The 16,828-nt window shown below is 42.3% G+C and overlaps 1 protein-coding gene across 3 annotated transcripts in view; it reads right to left on the reverse strand.

Annotated features, from left to right (window-relative positions):
* The window catches only part of FBLN1 (fibulin 1), an 87,507-nt gene that overhangs the window by 49,581 nt on the left and 21,098 nt on the right, over positions 1 to 16,828 (reverse strand). For all 3 annotated transcript variants that reach the window (XM_058190101.1, XM_058190099.1, XM_058190100.1), the window contains exon 2: positions 1,263 to 1,362. In XM_058190101.1, coding sequence (XP_058046084.1) covers positions 1,263 to 1,362 — 100 coding nt within the window. The remainder of the gene's footprint in view (positions 1 to 1,262; positions 1,363 to 16,828) is intronic.

Consider the following 16,828-nt stretch of genomic DNA (forward strand, 5'->3'; position numbering starts at 1 on the left):
CCATCAGGGAAGCTCTGTAATGGGTGGTATGATTGCACAACACACTTGACAAAACATAGAAAAAGTTGCAACTTCTAAAACCGTCATAACAACATTTTCTCAAAAGAGTCTAACTTTCCGGCAGGAACCAAAATTGGATTAGGCCAAGAGACTGAATTTGTAATGAAAGAGGGCTAACCAAAGGGGTTTGGAGAAAATGGGTGCAATTTGGGAAATGGACACCAACAGCATCTGAGCAAAGTGCAGGATGTCTGCGCTTGAAAGATAAGCAAGACGGGACCTGGTTCATACTTGGATGGGAGATTACCAGCCTATCCGAAGACTTAGACTTGCCTGGAATGTAAAAATGAAAACAATGGCAAGCTATTTCCATACTGCTGCTAAGAAAATCACATAGGCTAGTGATGGCAAACCTTTTTGGCACCGAGTGCTGAAAAAGTCGCACGTAAACATCGCACAGGCTCATCAGGGTCGCAATCGGGAAAAGCTGAACTTCTGGGTTCTAGCACGCCCGACGATCAGCTGGCTGGCGTGCATGTGCAGGCCAGTTTTGGGCATTGCCGCATGCATGAAGGGCTAGCGCTCCAGAAAAGCTGAACTTCCAGGTTCTAGCACGTATGCATGCCCAACGATCAGCTGGCTGGTGCACATGCGCAGGCTGGTTTTTGGCACTGCAGTGCACGTGAAGGTATTGCGCTCCAGAAAAGCCAAACTTCTGAGTCCTGGTGTGCATGTGCACCTGACAATCAGCTGGCCGGCGCATATGCACACACCAGGTTTTGGCACTGCAGCACGTGTGGACAGCTGATAGTCACATGTGCATGCACACAAGAAACCTGGAAAACAGGCAAGACCTGCGTGCCGGGCAATATGGCTTTGTGTGCCACTTTGGGAACGCATGCCATAGGTTCGCCATCATGGACATAGATGTTCAAAAATCACAGATATGCCAATGAAAATCTCAGGAAGTCAGCTTGAAGGAGGCAGTGTTCGTTTCCTGGATGAGGAGCCAATTTGGTGCACTACTTAAAGCACCAGGCTAGAAAGCAGAACACTGTGAGTTCGAGTGCTGCCTGAAGCAAGCAAGCCAGCTGGGCGACCTTGGGCCGGTCCCTCTCTCTCAGCTCAAACCCACCTCAAAGCGTTGTTGTTGTAGGAAAATAGGAGGAGATGTTCACTGCCTTGAGTTATTTGTCAAAACAATATAGGGGAGAAAAAAAATAACTAGATGATGCAACTACATTAAACACTTTGTCGTCTACCTGCATTCTTTGGAATCCCGATCTGAAGAGAGAAACCTACAGTCTTTCTTTTGACTTGCCCATTCATATCCACGGGAACAGCAGGTCTCCATTGATGCTTCTGCGGAGTGAAAAAAAATGTGTAGTTGGCAGCCTTAGGAAGCAGCATTGACAAAGTCCAGTTTTAGGGCGATTCACTTTCATGGAATGAAAGGAACCTCCCCGACCATCTTACTTAATCTCCTGTCCAGGATTTGACCTGACCTCCCAGTTTATATTCCAATTTTTTATTTTATCTTATAATTCTTTCATTTGATTGCACCACTAAAGTGTCACATCTTGTCTCTCTGTTGATCACACCTGCAGGCACCCTTGTTCATCTGAATTTTGGGAAGGATATGAATGTATATATCATATGCATTCCGACATATATTTTACATCTGGATGTAGATACATTTACATACACACATTTGTCAGAGTGTGCACAGCTTTACTATGTGAGACAACCCAGGAGCAATAACAGCAAACAGAGATTTGTAATAAATAGTGGTTTTATCCTACAAAAGAATATATACTATACATACACATATTATAGCCAGAGGTCAAACAAGCAGCAATTACAGCAGGGAAGAACACATAGGAATAGAGAGACGCCTTAACAGGGCCTCTTCTTATTATACAGGCTCTTAAAGGGATAACAGCCAAAAACCTTGCTGACTCATTCCCATCATTGCATCAGTTGATCAGGTCTTAAATCACTACCCTGACAACATTTACAATGCAGAAGTTAAAACAGCACTGAAAATAAAGTGACTGACAACCAGTCCTTGCACTTCCAACTGTAACAGGATCTCCATGGTCACATGATCAAAATTCAAGTGCTTGGCAATCAACATTTATGATAACTGCAGTGTCAAAAAAGACATGTAATCACCATTTGCGACCTTCCCAGCTGGCTTCCAACAACCAAAGTCAATGGGGAGGGGGAGAGCCAGATTGACTTAGGGACCACATGATTTAACAACTAGAGTGATTCAGTTAACAACCATAGCAAAAAAAAGTTTATAAGTCACTTAACAGCCACCTCACTTAGCAACAGAAATTCTTGTTCCAATTGTGCTCATGCGTCGAGAGCCATCTGTAAAATATAGTTTCATAGTCATAAATCTGTTACGTCTGTAACAAAAATGGATTCAGACAAGCAAACACATTTGAAAAGAGCCAGCACGGTCCGAAGACGTCTCCGTGGTCATGTGGCCGGCAGGACTAAACGCTAAAGGCACATGGAACGCTGTTACCTTCCCACCAAAGGTCGTCCCTATTTTTCTACTTGCATTTTTTTATGTGCTTTCAAACTGCTAGGTTGGCAGAAGCTGGGACAAGTAACGGGAGCTCACCTCATTATATGGCACAAGGGATTCGAACCACTGAACGGCCGACCTTTCGATCGACAAGTTCAGCATCTTCGCCACTGAGCCACTGGTCCCTTTTGGATATACAACAGTCACTTAAATGAACATTCAAAGCTGACCCGACCTCAGGACGCTGCTGGGCTGCCCCTTGTTCCATCCCCTCCTACTTGGACCCTGCAGTGTGTGGACCTCTTCCCCAAACATCCATCACCCATCACATCTACTTTTTGAAGCGCTCTGGGCCTCATGTTGGGGAAGGTGGCCAGGCCACTTGTCCCTGGGCTGCACTGTAGCAACCTGAATGCAGGTTGTAAGCTGGGACAAAATGGCAACCATGCAACAAACCTGCTTTGTTTTCTGCCTTAACAGGGTCAGCACAACGCTGCAGACATTTCTGAATGCTGCAGGAAGCTATTCTGCAGCTCTCATTAAAGCAATAAAATGAAGCAGTTTGTCCCTGGGATGCGCTGCTGTGACCCCAACACAGCCGTCATTTTGTGGCTAGGATATAATGGTGGCTGCTTGCGAAATCGCACCAAGTGGCTGTGCAAAATAGCAAGTCATTCCAGGGCCATGTTCCGGAAGAGGGGAAAAAAATCATCTGAGGCTTTTTTTCTTCTTCTTCTTCTTTGCGATGTCTCGTCACTGTGACTTAGCTCAACATTCTGCTCTGCTAGTGACTTCGCTCAACGGCCTCCTCACAATCCCACCTTCGTCGCCAATTTGTTCTGTTTGTGGAACTAGGCGGAAGAAAGGAGGCCAGGCAGAGAAACAATTCAAAATGTTTATTGAGCTAACCGTGACTCTCTCTGTTTGATTATGGCTAGGCTAGAGCGAGCACCGTTCTGAGGCACCGACAGCTCTTTTATACTCATCTGTCAGTGCATGGACCAATCGGCAGGTCTTAATTTCCCGCTGGCATCTTGCCGGCAATTGGACCAATCAGCGGTTCTTGCTTCCTTGCGTAAGGGACGTCCATACACAACACTCAGACCTCCTCAAAAGATAAAAGAGGAGGAGAATGCTTGGCCCAGAGGGCTGGGAATCAGACCTAAGGCCTGGGGGGACTTGGTGGGAGTAGGAAAAGGACTGTGGGACATCTCGGGGGTGGGGAAGGCCGGAGAAGATCAGGGCAGGTGGGCCTGGGACTGTGCTAGGCCTCCAAGGGCTTCCCCCACCTCTGAGGCATCCCACGCTCTACTTACTGACCCAGGCATTCATTTAATGATTCAGTGGGGTTAGCAAAGATGGAGGGTCATTAGGCGAGGTGCTTCACCTAATGACCATTGTAACATGCGACCATAATGGGCAGGCTCCATAACAGTCATATCTTAAGATCTACCTGTTTATGAATGAATGAATGAATGTGTGTGTGTGTGTGTGTGTGTGTGTGTGTGAACACAGATACACACACACAAACGTTACAAAGACAAACAATACAGTTAAAAAGTGAACAAACTCCACTTCGGCACATAATCGTATTGCTAAAAACCAGCCAGACCGACCGAAACACTAAGCTGCACCATACTTTAAGCAAACCCATTTATTCGGACTATGTATTTTTGGTGGACATACCCACATTACAGCAAGTAAAACTGAGTACATTTTTTTTTATGCACCAAATAATGCTGAAGTAAGATTAGAGGTGCCTTCACAACCATCGTTTATATCATCATTGATCCTGCATGCCTCTCTGAATTTCACATAGGATAAGCAGGACAATCTTTCTGCGAATTAATTGGACACCAATTTACCATAGTGAATCAAAACAAGAAAAAAGCAGTATCATAGCATTCCATCCTCTTTAGACCTCAAAATGACCATTTTGAAGACTACTTTTGACAGAGACAAAAGTACTTTTGACATCAAAAAGTTTCGGGCCGCCTTGGAAGTCCCAGCAAATTAATTGATTAGATAATGGTAACCTGCATAAAGAACCTTCCCTTTCCCCTCCATTACCTCCTCCCAGATGCCAATTTAAATCCTATCTGAGTTTAGCCACTCCTTTAGTCACTCTGTGCATCTGGTGAAGGAAATTGCAGCTCCCAAAATCTTCTGCCGTTGTGTAAAGCGTGACAGACCAAGAGGTGTTTTTTGATTTTGAGGACGCTGTAGCAGAAAGGCTGTTTGCATCTTGTGGGGGTGGGAGGTAAGCACCTGCATCTAGTTGTACTTGCGAACCCATGTGTTGTGTCTGTGTCCCCCGTGCCGGGCCCCCTGCTAGAAAGTGACTTGGAAAGTGAGGGGGAAGGGCCATCAGGACTTACCTCGGGAGCACCGGCTTCCCTGGCTCAGCTCCAGGAGCCAGAGGCAGGCCAGGTGGAAGAGATAACGAGGCCTCCATCCCCTGACTCTTTTCCCTCCCAGGCCACACCTCTAGACCCAGCTGATGGCAATCAGGCCTGGCTGAACCCTAGGTTTTGTAGGCAGGGGAGGCGGGAACAACAGAAGCAGGGGTGGGGCAGGCCTAGGAAGTGCTGAGTCATGGAGCCACACCCCACAGGATATAAAAGCAGCAAGGGCTGCTATGCCTCTTCGTAGCAGGCAAATCAACTGCTTGACTAGAGCTGAAGTGCTGTTTGTTGACTCATTGGCATCAAGAGAGATAACAGAGACACTTGGCAGACGCTCGCTAGTTTACTGCCAGAGCTGATAGTGCCGGCTAATTAAGTCATCGCTCAGACGGAGCGAGGGGGACAGAACACCATGTCTTTTAATTTGTAGTATTCACCTCCCAGGGATGCGGTGGCTCAGGGCCTAAGACACTGAACTTGATGATCGAAAGATCGGCAGTTCAGCGGTTTGAATCCCAAGTGCCGCATAAAAGGGTGAGCTCCTGTTACTTGTCCCAGCTTCTGCCAACCTAGCAGTTTGAAAGCATGTAAAAAATGCAAGTAGAAAAATAGGGACCGCCTTTGGTGGGAAGCTAACAGAGTTCTGTGTGCCTTTGGCATTTAGTCAGGCTGGCCACATGACCATGGAGACGTCTTCGGACAGTGCTGGCTCTTCGGTTTTGAAATGGAGATGAGCACCGCCCTCTAGAGTCGGGAACGACCAGCACGTATGTGCGAGGGGAACCTTTATCTTTGCTTTATTCACCCCCACAAAATATTAATCTTTCAGGTAGAATAACAGGAGCAATGTCTCCCATTTCATATTGGCTACCTCATGCCTTCCACCAAATTGGTTCTTTCCTACTGCAGATTAGAGGAGGGAATCACCTAGTGTCCTACTTTCCCTCTCTATCCTACTGCTGTTCTACACAGAAAGGGATAAAGCTGGAATAAACAAAGACAATAAGCAGTTTCTCTTTGGGAATGTTCATGCAAGTTACTTATTTCCACTGGTTCTGGGAAATTCTTTATACACCAGTGTTTCTCAACTTCAGCTACTTTAAGATATGTGGACTTCACTTCCCAGAATTCCCTAGATGGCTGGGGAATTCTGGGAGTTGAAGTCCACACATCTTAAAAGTAGTTGAGGTTGAGAAACACTGATATAGGTTGTTGTTAAGTCCTTGCCTTCAACTCTTTATGTTGATCTCTTTCTGTTTTTTGCCTGCTATTTTTATCCCATCTTATCAGTTAATCTCTTGATGTTTGCTAATGTTTAATAAACAGACATCCGGCAAGTTTTGCTAGCTAAACTAAGCAATGTGCTTCCTCTGGGCGTGCACTGGGTAAAACTAAATTGGAAATTGCACACTGGAATTTTCTAACTCTGTTTATCTGAACAGGTCAGATTTACAGATACACCTGATCACTTCTGGGTTTGGGTGTCTTTTTTGGAGAACGTTTGACAAGCACCAGGCCACAAAAAGTACTTTAAATAGTTTGCAATAGGTGGGCTTATATGCAAGAGAGGAATTATAAGATATTGGAGGTTTTAAAAAGCATGGAAGTTTAACAAGAAACATGAAACCCTGTAGTGTTTGGCGAAATTTCAGTTGGCAGTAATTCACCCTTGGCTTAAGGGATCCAAGAAATAACTTAATAACTTAAATCAACTTGATGGTTGGGATAAAAACAGCCATCAAGCCAGTGCGATCTTCCCTGCTTGCTTATAAGATTATGACTGCTTCAATACAAATCTTATGTTGACTTTTTTCTGGACAGTTCTTGTTATGAATCAGATGTCAAAATGAATCAGCTGACGAGGAACTGTGGTCTAGACTGCGATAAAAATCTAGACTTGGGAAGGAGCAGACAGTTCTGTTTTGCAACAACCTCAAGCAAGCCAATGACTTCACAGTCCTGTATCATATAACCCTGAACCCATCCAAGAAGGCTTAAAAATATATTTAAATATGGCTCTGGATAAATTACCTCCTGCCATTATACACCTAAACTTTTGGCCAGTTATTATAAATTATTATTATTGCCATCTTCTATTTTGTAGAAGGAGATTCTTGGCAAAATTATCTAATGTCACCTTGAACTTTTAAATAGATACAACCCAGAAAAAAACATGCACAGAAAATGGGAAAAATAGAGAAACAACTATCTTGTAAAATACTTATTGTCTTTAAAGTATTCCAGAGTTTTGTCCAAGCTTTCATATACTTCTTTTAGAGTCCTTCTGCCTTTTTTTGAGAAAAGAAAAGCAATTATGCCCTATTAACATCTCACTTATTTTAATGAGATGTTTCTTCTCTTAACCTCTGGTTCTCTTAACCAGGGCCTCTAGTGGCTCAACAGACTAATGCAGTCTGTTATTAACACACCTGCTTGCAATTACTGCAAGTTCAAGTCCCACCAGGCCCAAGGTTGACTCAGCCTTCCACCCTTTATAAGGTAGGTAAAATGAGGACCCAGATTGTTGGGGGCAATAAAAATTGACTTTGTATATAATATACAAATGGATGAGACTATTGCTTAACACAATGTAAGCCGCCCTGAGTCTTCGGAGAAGGGCGGGATATAAATTCAAATTTTTTAAAAAACAAAACCTCTATATAGATTTTCTCTTATGTAAAGGTTTCTATAATGGTCCAGCTTTACCAGTCCAATGATGGTGGGTCTTCCATTCCATGCATAAGTTGGACTTTATTTTTATTTATTAAAGTTTTATGCCACTCATCTCCCCTAAAAGATGACTCTGTGGCGGCATCTGTTCTCTTTCATTCACAAGTACAGGACATGGGAGTCATGGATTTAATAGGTTCCCTTTGCACATATGTGCTAGTCATTCCCGACTCTAGGGGGCGGTGCTTATCTCCGTTTCAAAGTTTCAAAGCCAAAGAGCCAGTGCTGTCCGAAGACGTCTCCGTGGTCATGTGGCCGGCATGACTCAGTGTCAAAGGTGCACAGAATGCTGTTACCTTCCCACCAAAGGTGGTCCCTATTTTTCTACTTGCATTTTTTACGTGCTTTCGAACTGCTAGGTTGGCAGAAGCTGGGACAAGTAACGGGAGCTCACCCCATTAAGCGGCACTAGGGATTCGAACCACTGAACTGGCAACCTTTCAGTCGACAAGCTCAGCGTCTTACCCACTAAGCCACCGCGTCCCTATATGGATTTAATAGAGGAAAGCAAATTCCCATTGAAGAAACTTGTCAATGGTCAGACCAGTTCCACAGTTCAATATGAGATAGAGAGGCGGTAGGCACTGAACATGAAGTGCTGCTGAGCTTTCACTCAGCAGGATGTGACAGGATTAAGATATGCTTCTTTGTTGTCCATTTTGCTAAGAACTTCCATTCTAACCACAGAGGAGGTACCTGTTGTGGTCCATCAGCAGCCTGCGGAGCTGGCAGAGGAGTCGGACAGTGAGGAGGAGGCTGGGGAGGACAATGGGCCAATTCTGGAGTCAGGGAAAGGCTGAGACAAGGGCTCTGCGTCAGAGGCAGAGATGGGGCCAGGGCCATCTGGGAGCGATGCACGAACTCCGGAGCCTCCAGAGGCGGACAGCAGAGAGGCAGAGGAATAGGAGGAGCCTGTTCCTAGTGCACGCATGCAAAGAGCTGCCAGAAGGCAAGAGCAGCTAAAGCAAAAAGGATGACTTGGGAGTAAGGCCAGGAGATGATTGGGCCCTCCCATAAGGCTTAAAAGAGCAGCAAAGGCTCTTGAGCTCTTTGTAGGAAAGCAACGTTGCTACATTTGTTTCTTGTCCATCTCTTGTTTCTGAACTTTGTGAGGCTTTGCCAAGAAAAGCCCTTAGCAGGGTGCAAAAGAATATAAAGGTGATAAGGCTGAAGGACTTTTTCTGAAGGACTTTGTTTTGGAATTAATTTGAACTAAGCTGAGAATGAAGTAATTCTCAGCTGTTCTAATAAAATATGTTTGTTTAGGAGTGACTGTGTCTGGTAATAACTACTTGGGCTTAGATCACAACAGTACCATTCTTTCTTCCCATTCTGACTCAAACGTTTATTTCTTTTGTCCTAGCAGCCTTTTGCTTAATTCTATGGTCCCATCCCTCCACTAAGGACTGCACACCCTAGAAACTAACAGGTTCACCATTTGTGAGTGGTTTTTTTTACAGAATTTGCAAGGGATGGCTAAGGGGAGAAGCACAGGAACATGGTGCATGGTACATGGTGCATGGAACATGACAAAATTAGTAGACCAGAGGAATGCTGTTGATATAATTTACTTGGACTTCAGTAAAGCATTTGATAAAGTAGACCATAACCTACTACTAGATAAAGTAGAAAAATGTGGGTTAGACAGCACCACCACCAGATGGATTCGTAACTGGCTGACCAACCGCACTCAACGTGTAGTCCTCAACGGAACTACATCCACATGGAGGGAAGTATGCAGTGGAGTACCCCAAGGCTCTGTTTTAGGCCCAGTACTCTTCAACATCTTCAACAATGACTTGGACGAGGGGATAGATGGGGAACTCATCAAATTTGCAGATGACACCAAGCTGGCAGGAATAGCCAACACTCCAGAAGATAGGCTCAAGTTACAGAAAGATCTTGACAGACTTGAACATTGGGCGCTATCTAACAAAATGAAATTCAATAGTGAAAAAAGTAAGGTTCTACATTTAGGCCAAAAAAACAAAATGCACCAGTACCGTATATGTGGTACCTTGCTCAATAGTAGTACCTGTGAGAGGGATCTTGGAGTCCTAGTGGATAACCATCTAGATATGAGCCAGCAGTGTGCAGCAGCTGTTAAAAAAGCCAACACAGTTCTGGGCTGCATAAGCAGAGGATAGAATCAAGATCACGTGAAGTGTTAGTACCACTTTATAATGCCTTGGTAAGGCCACACTTGGAATATTGCATCCAGTTTTGGTATACGATGTAAAAAGATGTTGAGACTCTAGAAAGAGTGCAGAGAAGAGCAACAAAGATGATTAGGGGACTGGAGGATAAAACATATGAAGAACGGTTGCAGGAACTGGGTATGTCTAGTTTAACAAAAAGAAGGACTAGGGGAGACATGATAGCAGTGTTCCAATATCTCAGGGGCTGCCACAAAGAAGAGGGAGTTGGGCTGTTCTCCAGAGCACCTGAGGGTAGAACAAGAAGCAATGGGTGGAAACTGATCAAGGAAAGAAGCAACTTAGAACTAAGGAGAAATTTCCTGACAGTTAGAACAATTAATCAGTGGAACGACTTGCCTGCAGAAGTTGTGAATGCTCCAACACTGGAAATTTTTAAGAAAATGTTGGATAACCATCTGACTGAGATGGTGTAGGGTTTCCTGCCTGGGCAGGGGGTTGGACTAGAAGGCCTCCAAGGTCCCTTCCAACTCTGATGTTATGTTATGTTATGTTATGTTATGTTATGGTAAAGCAAGTGTACCAACTCCCACTCTTCCTTAGCTCACTGCATTTAGTGATTATCCATGATCTACATTTTGGGCACAGGCCATCTTTTTTTTTTTTTATTCAAAAAGTTTTACAGAAAATTTTTCCCCTTTCCCCCACCTCCCTCCCCTCCCTTCACAACCCCTCCCCGACTTCCCGGAACGAGCACAAGGTATAGTTAAAAATAAAACAAACATATGCTAAAAAATTTCGCCCAACTTAATTATACCCTACAATCATCAATTCCTAACTTACCCTGAAAACAATCAAAAATAATACATCATAATCATTCAAAAACAGTCTGATAACTCTTAGTCTGAAATCTACTTTGAATATAGTCAATCCATTTTTTCCATTCCTTTAAGTATCTTTCTTGCGTATTGTCTTTCAAAAAGGCTGATATCTTCGCCATCTCAGCCAAATTGGCAACTTTCAATATCCATTCTTCTATTGTAGGTACTTCTTTTTTCTTCCAGTACTGTCCTATTAGTAATCTTGCTGCTGTTATTAGATTTAAAATCAATTTAGTCTCAATTACTGTACAATCCGTAATAATTCCCAACAGAAAAAATTGCGGCAGGAATTTTATCTTCTTTTTCAAAACATTTTGTAAAATCCACCAAATTTTTATCCAAAAGGCCTTTATATCCTTACAAGTCCACCAAATGTGAAAATATGTAGCGTCATCACAATTACATCTCCAACATTTTGCTTGCATATCTGGATACATACACGATAATTTTTTAGGATCTAAATGCAAACTATAAAACATTTTATAAAAGTTTTCCCTCAGATTCTGTGCCTGCGTGAATTTAACATTTCTAACCCAAATTTTTTCCCAAGTTTCCAATAATATTGGCTTGGGCACAGGCCATCTTGACTACTGTGAGATCATTTACCCAGAGCTTGGAATTGTACCTGGTGTAAAAGGCAGTGCCTAGACATTACACTGGTGTAACATAAAGGGATTAAGGCAGTGGTTCTCAACCTTTATAGTGCTGCGACCCCCTTAATACAATTCCCCACGATATGGCGACCCCTTTAATACAATTCCCCACGATGTGGCGACCCCAACCGTAAAATTATTTTCATTTTGAATTTATCGCGCCTGAAGCCATATTGGCTAGCGATCTGAACTGCTTGTGATTGCCTTGAGGACGGAGGCATTAAAGCGGAGACTCCTCCCCTATTAAGTTTATCGCTCCTGAAGCCAGATTAGGCTAGCAATTGGGAATGACTGCAGCTGGCTTGAGAGGGAGACATCAGAGCAAAGATTTCTCTCTTTTTTAATTCATTGCGCCTGAAGCCGAATTCGGCTAGCGATTTGAAGAGCCTGCAGCTGGCTTGTGGAGTCAACCATTGGAGCGCGATTCTTCGACTCGCAAGTATACTTCCCATATTTCCGATGGTCTTAGGCGACCCCTGGCAAATCGTCATTCGACCCCCAACGGGGTCCCGACCCACAGAGAAGTGGGAGTTGGGCTGTTCTCCAGAGCACCTGAGGTAGAACAAGAAGCAATGGGTGGAAATTAATCAAGGAGAGAAGCAACTTAGAACTAAGGAGAAATTTCCTGACAGTTAGAATAATTAATCAGTGGAACGACTTGCCTGCAGAAGTTGTAAATACTCCAACACTGGAAATTTTTTAAGAAAATGTTGGATAACCATCTGACTGAGATGGTGTAGGGTTTCCTGCCTGGGCAGGGGGTTGGACTAGAAGGCCTCCAAGGTCCCTTCCAACTCTGATGTTATGTTATGTTATGTTATGTTATGTTATGGTAAAGCAAGTGTACCAACTCCCACTCTTCTTTAGCTCACTGCATTTAGTGATTATCCATGATCTACATTTTGGGCACACGCCATCTTTTTTTTTTTTATTCAAAAAGTTTTACAGAAAATTTTTTCCCCCTTTCCCCCCACCTCCCTCCCCTCCCTTCACAACCCCCCCCCCCACTTCCTGGAACGAGCACAAGGTATAGTTAAAAATAAAACAAACATATGCTAAAAAAATTTCGGCCCAACTTAATTATACCCCTACAATCATCAATTCCTAACTTCCCCTGAAAACAATCAAAAATAATACATCATAATCATTCAAAAACAGTCTGATAACTCTTAGTCTGAAATCTACTTTGAATATAGTCAATCCATTTTTTCCATTCCTTTAAGTATCTTTCTTGCGTATTGTCTTTCAAAAAGGCTGATATCTTCGCCATCTCAGCCAAATTGGCAACTTTCAATATCCATTCTTCTATTGTAGGTACTTCTTTTTTCTTCCAGTATTGTCCTATTAGTAATCTTGCTGCTGTTATTAGATTTAAAATCAATTTAGTCTCAATTACTGTACAGTCCGTAATAATTCCCAACAGAAAAAATTGCAGCAGGAACTTTATCTTCTTTTTCAAAACATTTTGTAAAATCCACCAAATTTTTATACAAAAGGCCTTTATATCCTTACAAGTCCACCAAATGTGAAAATATGTAGCGTCATCACAATTACATCTCCAACATTTTGCTTGCATATCCGGATACATACACGATAATTTTTTAGGATCTAAATGCCATCTATAAAACATTTTATAAAAGTTTTCCCTCAGATTCTGTGCCTGTGTGAATTTAACATTTCTAACCCAAATTTTTTCCCAAGTTTCCAATAATATTGGCTTGGGCACAGGCCATCTTGACTACTGTGAGATCATTTACCCAGAGCTTGGAATTGTACCTGGTGTAAAAGGCAGTGCCTAGACATTACACTGGTGCAACATAAAGGGATTAAGGAGTAGAATAGAATAGAATTCTTTATTGGCCAAGTGTGATTGGACACACAAAAACTAGTACTTTTGACCCAAAAAATGGAGTGAACAATTGCAAACTACACATAACCAATGAAAAACTACAGGGACAATAGTTTCAGAAGAGAGCACGGTAGAAGAATTTATATACTTTTTGGAAATATTTCCTAAAAATAAGAAAACGGATAGAAATTTTTTTAAGCAGTGGAAATGTTGGGACAAAGGTAGTAGGCAGTATGTGGTCTGTGGCCAGGAATGTTTGCCAAAAGTTATATGGAACTGGAAACTCTATATGTCATTGAAGTAAATTGAATGCAGTGGGAACGAGTTACTTAAGAAGGGGTGTGTGGATAAACAAGAAGAAATTGATTCAAGAATGAATGAGTGCCAAACAGTTGTGGGATAGATATAAAAGTCGAGGGTCGTTTGGTCATAGAGAGTGAATAAATGAGGATCAAATTGCAAAACAAATATATGAAGGAAGAGTGAACGAGTTGAGAGGGGGGAAAAGAAAAGAAGAAAGATACTATGATTAAATGGGCAAGAAATTTTAACCATACCATAGAATTAGAGAAGTGGGAAAAGATGTGGAGAACAAACATGAAATTAACAATAACAACAGCATGCAAGGAAAACCAGATGAAAATGTTTAATAGATGGCATCTTCCACCAGCTAGAATAGCAAAGATGCTCCCTAGTTACTCACCAAAGTGTTGGAAATGTAAGAGCAATTATGGAACATATTATCATCTCTGGTGAAGTTGCCCGCTGGCAAAACAATTCTGGGCCAAAATTTAAAAATGGTCAGAGGAGACAATACAGGAATCAATAAAGGGACAGCCAGAACAATTTTTGTTAGGGATCCCAACAGAAAATTATACAAATGATACACAATATTTAATACTACACATATTAACAGCAGCATGTACACGCAAAATTGGAAGAAGGAGAACCCACCAACAGAAGATTTAATTTAAAAAATCCTAGAATGTGCAGAGATGGATAAACTCACAAAAGAAATCAAAGAGAAAGAGGATACAGAATATTATAAGGTCTGGTGCAGATGGTATGAATGGTTAGAAAATAGGAAAGATAAGAAAATTGAATAACAAGATAAAACGTAGATGAAATAAAGAATGATAGATAAATAAAAGTAGAATATGATACAATTAAAATATGTATAAATAGTAAGAAAGGACTGCTTTGAGTAGCTGACAAGAAACAGTGATATGTATATAACTGTTGTATGTTTGTCTTTTGTTTTAATGTGTTCAAAATAAAAAACTTTCAAAAGAAAAGAAAAGAAAATTATCATTGATGAGGAATCAATATGATCTTGAACAAGTGAGAAGTTCAAAGAACCAAGACAATGTGTGAAGGGGTGTTTGGACACAGCACACGGAAGCAGGTCCAGGAAAATTAGAAACTGTATTGTTGTAAACTAATTCTACTTATATCATTGATTTTTCTGATTATTTCTTACTTCTTCTGCATAACTATACAAGAAAAGTGGGGTGAGTGTGTGTGGATGTAGGGGGTACATGCTTTGTTCACTCTATGAAAGATTGATGCTGATCAAAGTGACTTCCCTGATAACAGAGATAAAGAATAAATGTTATCATTTTCAAACGTAGCCTTTCACTCAGTAGAACTATGCTTTATGTAAAAATGTGTGAGGGGACACTTTGCAGATAGTATTCTCCTTCCTAATCTTTTTTTTTTTTTGATAGGCAGTCTGTTGAAACATTAAAGATTGCTGAAAGTTTTCTAGTTTTAGTCTATATTCTTTTCTTCACTTAGTTTGGAAAAACAATAGGTTACCGATTTTTTAACTTTAGACAACCCAAGCCGAATAAAAGAACCCTAATCTACAATTTTTGGGGACGTGGTGGCTCAGTGGCTAAGACGCTGAGCTTGTCGATCAAAAGGTTGGCAGTTCAGTGGTTCAAGTCCCTAATGCCGCCTAACGGGGTGAGCTCCCGTTACCTGTCCCAGCTTTGGCCAACCTAGCAGTTCGAAAGCACGTAAAAAATGCAAGTAGAAAAATAGGGACCGCCTTTGGTGGGAAGGTAACAGCGTACCGTGCACCTTTGGGGTTTAGTCATGCCGGCCACATGACCACGGAGACGTCTTCTGACAGCGCTGGGTCTTCGGTTTTGAAACGGAGATGAGCACCGCCCCCTAGCACATATGCACAAGAGGAATCTTTACCTTTTAATATACATTTTATTACTGGAATTAATGTATAACTAGTCATTGCCATTAAATGTGTATGTGCGCGTGCACATGCACGCACACATACACAACACAAAAATGCACAAGAGTTTGGATTTATTTTTTGCTGCTAACAACTCGCTGAAGTCACAGGTTTCCAGTTTCTTAATGCTACTACTAATTTGGCTATAGTACTATGTACCCAGATGCAATGAAAGCCAGCCAAAGAATGAATTTCGCAAGCACCCGTCCAAATTTATGCAATGTGAAAGAGCTTTTTTTGCCCTTTTTTGTTGGAATTATACCAAGAGGTATATCTCACAGCTATCACAAAGTTATTTCTTTTTTTAAAAATGTCCTGAAAGTAAGAATTAAAAAGGTAAAGGTAAAGGTTCCCCTCACGCATACGTGCTAGTCGTTGCCGACTCTAGGGGGCAGTGCTCATCTCCGTTTCAAAGCCGAAGAGCCAGCGCTGTCCGAAGATGTCTCCGTGGTCATGTGGCCGGCATGACTCAACGCCAAAGGCGCACAGAACGCTGTTACCTTCCCACCAAAGGTGGTCCCTATTTTTTCTACTTGCATTTTTTACATGCTTTCGAACTGCTAGGTCGGCAGAAGCTGGGACAAGTAACGGGAGCTCAAGCTCACCCCATTACACGGCAGCACTAGGGATTCGAACCGCCGAACTGCCGACCTTTCGATCGACAAGCTCAGCTGTCTTAGCCCCTGAGCCACTGCGTCTCTTGACGCAGTGGCTCATGGTCAAAGTAAGAATTACCTCCCTTCAAAGGTGTAATCCTTATCTTTTCCACAGGGGAAAAAAAAAAAGAACAGCTGGGATAGGAAAACATGCAGAGACGCACCCCCCTTTAAAAAGGAAAATTGCAATGTTGGTGAATGTTTGCACTGCCTTTGATGGGCAAATCCACTCACACTCAATGCAGAATGACAGAAGAGTCATTCAATGCAAGCCAGGAGAGAACAGTAATCATGCAGAGCTACAGTACACAAACTCCTGTTTAACCATAAGCATACTTTGGGCTCACAGAAATCTGGGAGTAGAATTGACCCCAATGCACTGAGTTTCCGAATTATTGTCAGGCTTGAAGAATCAGGACCACACATTAAGTTCCAAGCAAGACGATTTATTGCTCACGGCTTGACACAAGAGTCTAGTCAACTATGGTTAGCATTAATATGGCATTAGTCAAGAGTTAACGGAATTCAAAGGGGGCGGGACTTGGATCATTTGTGGCTATGTAGAGATTCTAGGCTGATTCCTCTCTTGATTCCACCCCCAAGATCTGCTTCTCCTACAATTATTACACTACCTCCCTTTACTATTCACTACACTTTTCTGTAATTTGGATTTGCTCATCAGAATGCAAGTAATAAAATTAC

The sequence above is a fragment of the Ahaetulla prasina genome, chromosome 7 (genome assembly GCF_028640845.1).
Source record: "Ahaetulla prasina isolate Xishuangbanna chromosome 7, ASM2864084v1, whole genome shotgun sequence".
NCBI classification, from domain to species: Eukaryota; Metazoa; Chordata; class Lepidosauria; order Squamata; family Colubridae; genus Ahaetulla; species Ahaetulla prasina.